Source organism: Lotus japonicus, chromosome 5 (genome assembly GCF_012489685.1).
Source record: "Lotus japonicus ecotype B-129 chromosome 5, LjGifu_v1.2".
Classification (NCBI taxonomy): Eukaryota; Viridiplantae; Streptophyta; class Magnoliopsida; order Fabales; family Fabaceae; genus Lotus; species Lotus japonicus.
Genome location: NC_080045.1, coordinates 14256937 through 14270755, shown reverse-complemented (window position 1 = coordinate 14270755; position 13819 = coordinate 14256937). Strand labels below are relative to the sequence as shown.

General features: G+C 45.0%; 1 protein-coding gene across 1 annotated transcript; it reads left to right on the top strand.

The window, feature by feature from the left end:
• The first annotated feature begins 9813 nt into the window (after nucleotides 1-9813).
• Nucleotides 9814-10242, top strand: LOC130719126 (uncharacterized). Its single transcript, XM_057569765.1, has one exon. It carries the CDS (start codon nucleotides 9814-9816, stop codon nucleotides 10240-10242), a length of 429 nt encoding a protein of 142 aa, XP_057425748.1.
• Nucleotides 10243-13819: the final 3577 nt, after the last annotated feature.

Sequence of the window (13819 nt, the reverse complement as noted above, 5' to 3'; positions counted from 1 at the left end):
TTTCAACTAGCTTTGACTGGTCAGAGTCAAGCTTATCATCAAATTTAACATGAATAGATTCTTCAATAGTCTTAGCATCAGTATTATAAAATCTAAAACCTTTAGATCTCTTAGAGTAACCGAGTAATAGACACTTAGAAGACTTAGCATCAAATTTATGCAATCTATCCTTAGTATTGAGAACATAACAAACACAGCCAAAAGGATGAAAATAAGAAATGTTGGGTTTTATGTTCTTCCACAATTCATAAGGAGTCTTATTCAGAATTGGTCTCACAGAGATTCTGTTCTGAATGTAACATGTTGTATTTACTGCCTCTGCCCAAAAATGCTTAGCCATGCCAGTTTCTTGGAGCATGGTTCTAGCCATCTCCTGAAGAGTTCTGTTCTTCCTCTCAACAACACCATTTTGTTGAGGAGTTCTGGGACAAGAGAAATCATGTGCAATTCCATAGGAATCAAACAGACTCTCAAATTTGTCATTCTCAAACTCTCCACCATGGTCACTTCTGACACGCACAATCCTACAAGCCTTCTCGTTTTGCACTTGAGCAATGAAGGTAGAGAACACAGCATGAGACTCATCCTTGCGGGTTAGAAACTTTACCCAAGTCCAGCGGCTATAGTCATCAACGATAACCATCCCATATCTCTTGCCACCTATAGACTCAGTTTTCACTGGTCCAAAAAGGTCGATATGCAGAAGTTCCAACGGCCTTGAGGTTGAGACAACATTCTTTGCCTTGAAAGGGACTTTTGTGAATTTGCCTTTCTGACATGCTTCACAAAGAGCGTCTGAAGCGAACTTCAGATTGGGTAAGCCCCTGACAAGGTTTAGCTTGCTCAGCTGAGAAATCTTTCTCATACTGGCATGCCCTAACCGTCTATGCCATACCCACTGCTCTTCATTAACAGACAGAAGACACTTCACATTCTGAGCCTCCAACTCAGATAATCTGATCTTATAAATGTTGTTCTTCCTCTTGCTGTTAAACAGAACAGAGCCATCGATTTGACTTACAGCCCGACAGGACTTTTGATTGAATATAACATCATAACCCTTGTCAGCTAATTGACTTATAGACAATAAGTTATGTGTTAAGCCGTCTACCAATAACACATTATCAATGCATGGACTACTATCTACACAAATAGTACCAGTACCAACAATTTTACCCTTTTCATTTCCTCCAAAGCCAACTTCGCCTCCAGGCTTAAGTTTCAGCTCTCGGAACATACGCCTTTCTCCCGTCATGTGACGCGAGCATCCACTGTCCAGATACCATGATTGGTGTTTCAGTGGAGCTATCAAGGATATCTGCAACATAGATAATCTTGTCCTTAGGTACCCACTTTCTGGGTCCTCTCTTGTTAGTTACCCCAGAGGTTCTGATCACCTTGGGTGTCTCAACATGATATTTTAAAGGAATATTTGCATGATATTTAGTCATAGAGAAGGATCCCTTTTTAAGAGGGTGTTTAGCAACTTTAGCAGGTACAGGATCACGCAATATGGTACCAGAGGGAACAAAGCATTCATACAAGGATTTAGCTTTAGACACAGAGGGCTCATTTCTAATTGGTTTAGAATAGCCAATGCCATGCATTCCATTTCTGCTTACGCCATAGATCATTGAAGCCATTAAGCTTCTATCCACGCTTTTAGCTAGGAATCTTTGAAAAGACTTTTCATACTTAGATTCATTTCTACAATCAGAGGCATCACAGGCAACAATTTCTTCTAACTTAGCAATCTGGTTCTTAAACACAGAGTTAGAATTGATCAAGGCATGATTATCATTTTTCAAATCAGAAATAATTTTCTCATGTTCAGAAGGAGTCTTGGAAACAGCAGATAAGTTCTTTTTCAGCTTCTTATGCTTAGACAATAAGGAGTTATACTTATCCATAATATCAGACAATGCATGTTTCAGTTCAGAGGTAGAGAAAGAAGCGAATACCTCATTTTCATCGTCTGAGTTAGGATTTCCTTCTGATTCTGAGTCAGAGTCAACAGCTCCCTTTGACTCTGCTTCCTTGTCTTTGACAATAGCCATGAGTCCTTGGACTTCACCATCAGAGTCAACATCCTCTGACTCTGATTCATCAAATGTCACCATCAGACTCTTCTTTGTCTTGAAGTGCTTCTTTGGCTTCTTGTCCTTCTTCAATTTTGGACAGTCACTTTTGTAGTGCCCTGATTCTTTGCACTCAAAGCATGTGACTTCCTTAAGTGAGGACTTCTTCTGACCTGAGGATTCAGACTTTCCTCTTGCCTTTCCAGAGCCTTTGTATTTGCTCTGCCTGTGCTTCCAGATGCGATTGAGTCTCTTGGAGATCAGAGTCAGCTCATCTTCATCAGAATCTTCTGATGCTTCTTCAGATTCCTCTTCTTCAGCTTGAAGAGCTTTTGACTTCTCAACCTTAGCCTTTTCAGATTTAGATTTCAAGGCTATGGACTTTTTCCTCAGATCTTGCATCTCTGAGCGCTTCAGCTCATGGCATTTCAAAATGCTGATGAGTTCTTCTAAACTCATATTCTCAACGTCTCTCGTGAGCTCTATTGAAGTCACCAAAGGCATCCAGCTTTCAGGAAGACACCTGATGACCCTTATGACATGATCTTTTGTTGTGTAGCTCTTGTTGAGAGGTCGTATGCCAGCTACAAGCAACTGAAATCTGGAGAACATTTCTTCAATGGACTCATTTGGCTCCATGATGAAGGATTCATACTTTTGGATCAAAGACAATGCCTTTGATTCTTTAACTTTCTTGTTTCCTTCATGAGACATCTTCAGAGATTCGAAAATGCCTTTCGCGAACTCACGATCTGTAATCTTCTGGTACTCTTCATAGGAAATAGCACTTAGAAGAATTGCTCTTGCTTTGTGATGTTGTGAGTACAGCTTCTTTTGATCTGCAGTCATCTCTGACCTTGGGATCTTCTTGCCATCTGCATCAACTGGACGCTCGTAGCCATCCACAATAATATCCCAGAGATCTGCATCGAAACCCAGAAAGAAACTTTCCAGTCTATCTTTCCAATATTCGAACCTTTGACCGTCGAACATAGGAGGCTTTGCATTGTAACCATCTCTTTGAGTTTCACTGGTGGTGGCAGCCATTGTTTTTCACACCGGCCCGGATCACTGAACACTGTTAGGTGTGGTAATCAGAACTTGCGCTCTGATACCAATTGAAGGTATGAAAAACCGTAGAAAGGGGGGGTTTGAATAACGTTTTTAGTATAAAACTTCCACCTTAAAGATTTTGACAAATCTTTCGAGAACTTAAGTGCTAAAGATAAGAGATAGAAAAGCACACAAGGATTTTATCCTGGTTCACTTGATAAATCACTCAAGCTACTCCAGTCCACCCGTTAAGGTGATTTCTTCCTTCTTAGAATGAAGGCAATCCACTAATCAGGTAAGAGTTACAACTGCACTTGAAACCTACAAGTGACTAACAATTACACTGACTTAGCTCACACTAAGATTCACTCTCTTAGTCTTCTCTAGGATCCGATCAACCTTGATCTCCTAAAGGAACTAAACAAACTGTTTATCAAAGAATTGTTTACAAGAGATTTGCTTCTAAAAAGCTAATAGTAAACTCAATGAATTTCAGATGAAAGCTTAACTGCTGTTAAGAGGATCCTAAGGTATCTGAAAGGGAAACCCACTTAACTGCTGTTAAGAGGATCCTAAGGTATCTGAAAGGCACCACTAACCTTGGCTTGATGCTTAAGAAAACATCAGAATATAAGCTTTCAGGTTATTGTGATGCTGATTATGCTGGAGATAGAACAGAGAGAAAAAGTACTTCTGGAAATTGTCAATTTCTAGGAAGCAATCTAGTCTCATGGGCAAGCAAGAGACAATCAACCATTGCACTATCCACTGCAGAGGCAGAATATATCTCAGCAGCAATATGCAGCACTCAGATGCTCTGGATGAAACATCAGCTGGAGGATTATCAGATCCTTGAAAGCAATATCCCAATCTATTGTGATAACACTGCTGCAATCTCATTGAGTAAGAATCCTATCCTGCATTCAAGGGCAAAGCATATTGAGGTAAAGTATCACTTTATTAGAGATTATGTACAAAAGGGCGTACTTCTTCTGAAGTTTGTTGATACTGACCATCAATGGGCAGATATCTTTACAAAGCCCTTAGCAGAGGATAGAATTAATTTTATTCTGAAAAATCTGAACATGGACTTTTGTCCAGAGTGAAGATGGATCAGAACCTCTGACTATGATACTTCTTGATCAGAAGATGTCTAGTCCAGAAGGTAACTCAATCAGAGTGTGTGTACCCATTGGTACTGACTCTGAAGTTGAGACAGTAACACGTGTGTCAGTATCTCTGATGCATAATTCCTTGTGCCCGTGTGACAGTCTGTCATGATGCGTGTAGATGTGCTTCTCTCCTGTGTGTGATACGTGTATTTACTGTTACTATCTATCTTTAATTTTCAACCGTTGATTTTAAATTGCTTTTTGAATCAACAACGGTTATTTGTCAAAACCCACTATACACACACGATCTCCTTCACTTTCGGTTTTTACTCTCTCTCTCTTTTATTTTCAAAACCGCTTACCCTCGATTTCTCTCTCGCTCTCTCTTCATCTTTCAACCTTCATCTCTTTTATTCATAATAAACTACGTTTACATCATACATTTTTTTAAAATCCTAGAATGGAGGATCCCTCCTCATTCTTCTGCACTCCTGGCGCTGCTCTGACCTCTCCTTCTCCAGACGATCCAGTGAATACTGGATGTTGTTGAGATTGACAATCTGCTCATCCCTCTCCAGAATTTCTTCTGAAGTCCTGAGCTTCTTCTCTATAATTTCCTTTTCTTCCAGCAGCTTTAGTTCAAGCTGGCTGAGTTCTTGTACTTCCTCCACGAAGGCAAGGAATTTCCTCATGTCTTTTTTCAACTCTGGACGCAGGTCCTCCTCCAGCAGTGTCCGTGTTAGCTCTGAGATGGTTGTTGTACCCTCTGGATGCCTAATGTTGAGGAACAAGTCCTCTTCGAAGGCTCTCTTTCTCAGCTCCTCTAATGCGATCATGTATGATGCCATTTTTTTGGTATTATTCGAGTTGTGAAGCTTACCCCATTCTCCATCGCTTTATATAGGCTTCACCTTCACTCTGAAAGTTAATGCTCCTACGGTTTCTCGAGGTTAAGTTCTTGGTAACTGACCCTTTTCTTTACTCCCTTGGCCGGTGGTAAACGTTCCTCTTGTGCATTAACTCTTCTATTTACTTCGCCTAACTCTGATTCATGCATCGTTTTAATTTTCTTTAAACTTAGACCTTCTCTAAGGGGGAGTACCTTGTACTTCAAGCTAAGTTTTTCACACCCCAAGCTTTTTGCTTATGACAAAAAGGGGGAGTACAAACCAGTTTTTGATGTGTAAGATGTGTTAGTGTGACTTATTTTTCTTTTGGAGAATTTAAGAGTTCCACCTTTATGACCATAGATGTGTCACTGGGCAAATACAAGGAATACATTTCACTTCTTCTGAAGTGATTTTAGTTAGACTCTGATACCCAAGACTCTGATACCTTGTCCGTTGACTCTGATTACTTATGCGCTCTGATTACTCTATTTTCATCTATGTCATAAGTTTTTCACTCTGAACTCTTATATTATTTAGCTCAGAATCTAGACTCTTCTAACGTTTTCATCAAGTATTAGATTCAGGGGGAGCTAAGCTCAGAATCAAGCAGTGACTTGAATTCAGAATGAGCAAGATAAACTATTCACATCAGGATAAGTCTTATTCTATATCTCTAAAATCTGAGTGAATTCAGTTTAATGTTTAAGAATTGTTCATCAAAAATCTTAGTTTTGTCATCATCAAAAAGGGGGAGATTGTAAGATCAAGTTTTGATCTAGTAGTACAACTCTATGTTTTGATGATTACATGTTAACCTTTTGATATGAACAATTGTGGTACTCTAACGTGTTTTTCTGAATGTGCTATTTACAGGCTCTGACCTCTATTCAATCTCACACAAATCAGAAGCACTGTGCTTAAAGAGTGACCCAAGCAACGCTTTCGCATTGACCATGTTCAACATGAACAGTGGAAAAGCTTCAAAAGTTCTGAAGCTACACAAACTTTGATGTGGACTCAGTCACTAGAAGCTCTGAAGATCCAGAAGTTCTGATAACCTAGAAACACTGAAGGTTCAGATGTTCTGATGGTGTAGAAGACTCTGAAGATACAGAAGCTGAATAGTGGAAACTCTAAAGTCCAGAAGCAAGAAACTCTGAAGACCATGTACTTCCCTCTGAGTTCAGAATCAGAAGATACAATGGTCAGAGGATCTGTGCTTTCCCTCTGACTCTGATCAACCGGCTTCACAAGTTCCAACATGAAGCATTCCCCTGATCAGAAGTCTCCTAGGTTTAAAGGTCATGTCACTATCCAAGTACAAAAGCAACTGTACCATCCTGACGACCTACCTAACGTTCTCAGCCATAGCAGAAGCTGGAATTTCCAGAACTGCCCTCCAGCGGTAGCATTTCCCATGCAACGTTCAACCCTAATCCTTGGAGTATATAAGAGGCTGAAGACTGAAAGAAGCGGCTAGAAGCATTCACATACGCGCAAGACAAATTCAAATTCTTCTAAGCTTTCTTTCATCCTGAATTTCATTGTGTTTACTATAAGCTTTTTAGAAGCACTTTCTTTGTAAACAAGAACTTCATATACAGTTGTATAGTTTTCCTTTAGGAGATCAAGGTTGATCGGATCCTAGAGAAGACTAAGAGAGTGAATCTTAGTGTGAGCTAAGTCAGTGTAATTGTTAGTCACTTGTAGATTTCAAGTGCAGTTGTAACTCTTACCTGATTAGTGGATTGCCTTCATTCTAAGAAGGAAGAAATCACCTTAACGGGTGGACTGGAGTAGCTTGAGTGATTTATCAAGTGAACCAGGATAAAAATCCTTGTGTGCTTTTCTATCTCTTATTCTTAGCACTTAAGTTCTCGAAAGATTTGTCAAAATCTTTAAGGTGGAAGTTTTATCTTGAAAACGTTATTCAAACCCCCCCTTTCTACCGTTTTTCATACCTTCAGTTATTTCTGAATTGATGTTATGTGTTAAGTTGTTAAGTTACTGTGATTGCAAGTTGTGTGATTGATAACATGTAAGTGTGTGTTTTGTGAAATTGAAGATGATTTGAATTGTTGAGCTGGTGATGAATATGCTAAGATAATTAAGACTTGGAGATGGTCTGAATATGGACTGGGCGAGACCCCAGGGTCCCTCGCCCAGGAGCGCTGGTCTGGGGCGATGAGCAGGCTGAGGACTTGGGCCTTCCACCCGGAGGCCCAACTGGCCCATTAGAAAGATTTAGAGGCGCTAAGCCCAACTCCCCCAACTATAAATAGGGGAGGGATACCAATTCTAGAGGACTCTGAAGTCATTTGAGAAATAACAAACTTGAAATTTAGTTACATTCTCTCTCTAAGCGGTTACGCTCTTATTCTCTCTAGGAATCTCATATCACATTCCTTGCACCTTAGGTACTATACCTCATCTCGATGTTCATGAAGGAACATTTGGCGCCGTCTGTGGGGAACGGTAGATTTTTATTCACGGGCTACGTGGATTGCAATTTGGTTTAGAAAAATTCGGTTTCCTGTGAGGTTTTCTGCGATTTGAAGATTTTTGGTCGAATTCTTGGTTCATCAACGGAGCCTGATGGAATCGTTTCGCCAACGGTGTAGCGAGGAACCGAAGCGGAGCCACGTTTCTTCCCCGCGCACCGCAAGGCTAGGTAGACATCGCCGTGCGGAGGCACGCTGAGCACTGAGTGGCGACTTAAGACTGCAAAATGAGTGTTTGCAGGAGCAATTGAAATACTATCACCTTAAGCAGTGGAATGAGGAGGAGAAGGAGGCGGAGGCTGTTGCTGAGGTCGAACCGTTCTCGGCAGCGGTGCGATAGGTGACCATACCAGACGGTATGACAAGCCTCGTGTTGGAGACGTACGACGGACGAACCAATCCGCAAGATCATCTGCTACGTTTCAACGTGAAGATGGCGATAAGCGCGGTTTCTGATGCGGTAAAGTGTAGAATGCTTCCGTCCACATTCCGAGGCGCAGCAATGACCTGGTTTATGGCCCTGCCACAGGGATCCATAAAGAAGTTCCGCGACTTTGCGTCGAAATTCCTGGGCCAGTTCTCTGCCGACGAGGTCGAGGATTTGTTTCAGATTCGGCAGGAGGAGCGAGAGACGTTGAAGCAGTACGTGGAACGGTATAGCGCCGCGTCCGTAAGATTTGAAGAGGCGGAACCTCGGACATGCGTATGCGCTTTTAAGAGCGGATTGTCGTTAGGAAAGCTGAGCTGTGAGCTGGGTAGGAAACCAGCGCGTTCGATGACAGAGGTACGCACTCGAGCGAGAGACTACATCATGGAAGAAGAAGACGACGCATGTAAGAGAAAACGGTTGAAGGCGGCAAAGGTGTCGTTGGCGAGGAAACGGATACAGGACAAGGAAGCAAGTAATGTGCTGAAGGTTAAGGAAGTTGGCCAATTAATTAAAGAATTCAGGGGAGAGCGTTCTCGGCGGGCAACTAACTTTCTCCGACGAAAGAGGCCAAGGGGGAACGCGGGCGATGAATCGGCAAAGTCACTCCTGGAGGTGACGGTTGTGGAAACACGCGAGGGTGGCGAGTACGGAATTGACCCCTGGCACGACATCAAGGGCCGGTCCAAGTGGTGTGAATATCACAACTTGGGGGCCATAACACCAGTGACTGTTTATCTCTGAAGGGCCAAATTAGGCGGTTGATCAAGGCGAGGCAACCACGGGTTGCAAAACATGGGTTGTACAGGGACAACATGAAGGGAGCGCCAAATGCAGGGGGCGAGAAGATAATGGATTGGGCGAGACCCCAGGGTCCCTCGCCCAGGGGCATTGACCTTAGGCAGGGAGCGCGCCAGAGGTTTGGGCCTCTCTCCCCAAGGCCCAACTGGCCCATTAAGGTACATTAGTAGTGCCAAGCCCAACTCCACACCTATAAATAGGGGACGGTTACCAACTATAAGGGACTCTTGGCTCATTTGAGAAATATTCAGATTGAAATTCAGTTATTCACTCTCTCTCTAGCGGTTAGAACTTCTCTCTCTACAACACTCATATCACTTTCCTCACACTTTGGGTACTCTACCTCCATTCAATGTTCTTAGGATAGAACATTTGGCGCCGTCTGCGGGGATCGGTAGATTTCGATTCCCGGACTACGTGGATCGTGATTCAGTGGAGAGAAGCTCGATTTTCTGTGCGATTTTCTTCAGTTTTCAGGAATTTTTGTTTGCATTCTTTGGCTCACTAGCGAAGCAGATGGAAACGCGTCGTAGACGACGTGATGAGGATCAAGAGCGGCGGCGTGTTTCGCCACCGCGTCGCGTGAGAGGTAAGCCGCTACGCGAGCATGTTCACCGTGAGGAGACAGATCGATTAACTCCTCCGCCCCCACCTTCTCTGATGCCTCTGTTGCCTTCTCCACCTTCCTCGCCGAAGCAGTAGAGAACACCGGTGCGTTCACCTCCGGTCTCGGGAGAGGAGACTCAGGCACCACGGGCACCGATCTCCAGTCAAGATTGGAGACGCTTGATTCGTAGTGTTGATGACATCCGCCAGCGAAACGATTATTTACAAGAGCAACTGGAGTACTATTGTTTCGAACAGCAGGACGAGGGGGAGCGCGAGGCCGAGGCCGTGGCTGAGTTCGAGACGTTCTCGGCGGCAGTAAGGGAAGTCACATTTCCAGATAATATGAAGAATATTGTCCTTGAGACGTACAACGGGAAGGCTGATCCCAAGGAACACCTTCTATACTTTAACACGAAGATGGTGATCAGTGCCGCTTCCGATGTTGTAAAATGCAGGATGATTCCGGCTACGTTTAAAGGCACTGCCATGGCATGGTTCACAACACTGCCCCGAGGATCAATCACGAATTTCCGTGACTTCTCATCTAAGTTCCTAGTCCAGTTCTCGGCAAGCAAGACCAAACAAGTGACGATCGAGGATTTATACAATGTGCGCCAGTCCGAGGGCGAGACTCTGAAGCAGTATGTGAAACGGTTTAGCGCCGCGTTGGTAAAAATTGAGGAGTCAGAGCCAAATGCCTGTGCCCGTACCTTCAAGAACGGTTTGCAACCTGGGAAGCTAAATAACAAGTTGAGTCGTAAGCCGGCCTGATCAATGGTTGAGATTCGGGCGAGAGCAAACACCTACATACTCGATGAGGAGGATGATGCTTTTAAGCGAATGCGCGCGAAGGTAGAGAAAGATGGCGATCAGAGGGATGCATTGTCAGAGGACAAGCCGAGCAAAGAGAAAGCGGAAGGGAGCCAGAGACGAGACAGAAAGGTGCGTACGAGTGAAAAAGTGCCGAGAGAACCATTGTATCCGAAAAAGGAGAATTTTGAGCGTCGCCGACCCTGGCATCAAGCCGACTCTCGTCGACGAGAGGAGTCAGGGAAAAGTTTGAGTGCGCATCTAACGGAGCTGCTGCGTGAGGTTAAGGCGACACACGCAGTTGAGGAAGGCAAGAAGGAGGTACGCTCGCCCCGGGCAGCGTTAGATAAGACAAAATGGTGCGAGTACCACCGCTCGGCAGGACGTGACACTGGGGACTGCTTTACGCTGAAGAATGAAATTGAGAGGCTCATCCGAGCAGGGCGATAACAGCTGGATGACCGTGGTGATCGCTGGAGCGGGGAGCGAGAACGAGGAAACCTGTATAATAGATCCCGCCAGTAGGATGATCGTAGACGGGAAGATCGCCACCGTACCCCAAGAGATGACAAAAAGGAAACACTGGCCACACGGAAAAAGGGGGCGGAGGAAACTTTCAATAAGGACCTTGAGCCGCCGGTTGGAACGATAAATACGATTGCAGGTGGTTTCAGTGGAGGCGGGGAAACAGCTTCGGCGAGGAGAAGGCACGTCAGGGCAGTAACGTCGGTACAACAATATGAGATCCCTTTCGGTTTCCAACATCCAAATATCGTGATATCGTCGGCGGATTTCGAAGGAATAAAGACGCACAAAGATGATCCGGTAGTTGTCATGATAAGGATACACAGCTTCAATGTGCAGCGTGTTCTTCTAGATCAGGGAAGCTCTGCTGACATCATTTATGGGGATGCGTTTGATCAGCTAGGATTGACGGATAAAGATCTGATGCCTTACACTGGGATGTTGGTAGGTTTCTCGGGCGAGCAGGTATGGGTAAGAGGGTATATCGATTTGGACACAATCTTTGGTGTCGATGAGAATGTCAAACTTCTTCGTGTAAGGTACCTAGTGTTGCAGGTTGTGGCTTCATATAACGTCATCATTGGGAGAAACACACTCAACCGCCTTTGCGCAGTAATTTCGACAGCTCATTTAGCGGTGAAATACCCGTTGATGTGAGGAAGAGTGGGGAAGATTGTGGTGGACCAGAAAAGGGCAAGAGAATGCTACAACAACTGCCTTAGTATGTACGGAAAGAAAGGAGCTGGCGAGGGACACAGGTGCCACGAGGTGGAGATTTTAGGAGACAAACAAGACAGGTTGAGCGGGCAGAAGCAGGAGGCAGAATAGATCCTTGACAGGAAGGTAAAGAGGCAACAGGACAGTCAGGGCCAGAGTAAGCAAGAAGGTAAGGTAGGGCGAAATGAGCAGTTCACATATATCAGGGCAGAAGAACGCTGGGCAGGAATTGTTGACGACTTGGAAAGATATAAGTTTAGTAGGGGGTGCTAGCGATCAAGCCTAGGCTCACGCCCGGACAGGAACGGCGATTGGAGAAGTTGGTAGAGGACAATTTCGACCTCTTCAGCTGGAGCCCAAAGGATGCGACACTATGGGAACTTCCGCGGTTCAGGACACCAGCTCTTTAGAGCAAGGGACTGAACGAGCAGAAGGAGAAAGCGGCGACGAGCCGGGAAATGGACCCAGGAATTCTCCAGTGCCAAGGTTGCAAGCAAAAAGGAAATGAGATGCTCGGGCGAGCTCAGGAAACGCAAAAGGCGGGGAAGAGGGGCCCGACATACCGCAGCAAGAGTAAGGGGAGGGCTAAGGCAAAACAGTGGAAGTCGGCGAGAACGATGACACTCGAGAACAAAAAAGCCAAGTGGAATGAACAAGAGAGTGAATTAGAGGCAAGCTGGCGAGAAAGGCAACTCCGCAACAGCAGTGTGTGGGTGGCGAGTACGTCAGGCACGAAGGGTGAGGTGCTGGGCGTAATACTTTGACTTGGGAGCTTGGAGGCTTGGCAACAGGGGCGAGGATGCAGCCGAGGAACAAGATCGGAAGGAATAGGACCAAAAATAAAGATGCACTCTTTTTCTCCATCTCGGGAGTTTTTTAATGAGGCATCCCTCAATGTACAAAAATCTTTTACGAATGAAATACAAAAGGATATTCACCAACAATACTCCTAACTCAAACTTCAAAGAAACGGTCGCCCGGTGGGAAAAATTCCCTGAAGGTGGTAATCCCAACACGACCTTGATGTCTGGGGATTGCTCCGGGAAAGTCCGGCGTGAAGCGCTGACCTCTCATTGGCGATGTGTGTGGGAAAGCGACTTATCCCCAAAATGGGGTGGGTTTCTTATCCCCTTAGTCTCCCCGAAATCTGGGAACACGAGGCCTCCCAGAAATATGGGCGAGAACACAAACTAGGCGTAAGTCTGGGTAAACCCATATGGCCATTGGGCCCCTAGCAATGTAAGTCCTTGACGGGACAAAACCGCCATGGTCGCACCTGCTCTTACGGGAAATATTGGTGTGAAGAAAAGCCTCAGTTCAAAACTGAGCGAAAGTCCTAGTTTCTTTGGCACTCCTTCAAAATCGCTACAGGAGCGCGAAAGGAGAAACAAAGCCTAAACGGCGGAGGAAAATTTAAACGAGGCCTAAAAGGCGATGAAGCGATCACAAGGCGGAAATTTACAACGAAACCATGCGTAAATTAAACTAAACAAAAATGGGAACAATATTCAAATACAAAAAGGGAAAAGGAAAATCAGTGCAAGCTAATTATATTACATTGACATTTTTTCTCTTTCAATTTCAGCAGCAGCAAAACGCTCAGCAGTGAAGCGTGGGGGATCGTCAAGGCCAACAAGCCCATGTGGAGTAACCCTTTTGAAAGCTCCCATTCCGTCGAGGTTAATTCTCTTGTAGAGATGTTGGACCTGAGCCTTGGCGAGAAAGAAGTTGCGGCCACGTTCTTCCACAACCTCGGCAGCAACTCCAGCCACCAACCTTGCCCGAGAGGTCTTGATTCTGGAGTCCATATCCGTAAGGGCCTGGGCCTTTGACGCAAGATAGGACCTCACGTCGGCGAGAGACTCATTCTTCACCCCCAATTCGTTGCGAAGGGACGCGATTTCCCTGTCCATGACAATACAAGCGGCTCTGTTCGCGTTGATCGCCTCCGTCTTCGCCTTCACCTCCTGTTGCAGCTCGTCCCGCTCCATCTCCAGTTCCTCCGTTCTTTCTTTGCAAGCAGAGAAGTCATCCTCGCGCTGGCTCATCTCAATACCCAAGTTGTTCAGCTTTGTCGTTTGAGTCACCACTTGGGTCAGCAACTTGTCGCGCTCGCCGTACGCTTTCTGCGTGGCCACGCGATAACCCTCAGCCTTCTAATGAAGCTCTTCCACCTCCGCAGACGAGGCGGAATCCTGGGATAACTTGGCAAAGAGACACCCCGCGTGCAGAAGGTTGAGGATGGCTTCCTGCGCCACATCGTCGAGGTCAGGATTCTCAAACCTCCTCACACTTT

Excerpts from the sequence above, each read along its gene's own strand:
- LOC130719126 (XM_057569765.1), top strand. The coding sequence starts at position 9,814 with ATGAAGAATATTGTCCTTGAGACGTACAACGGGAAGGCTGATCCCAAG.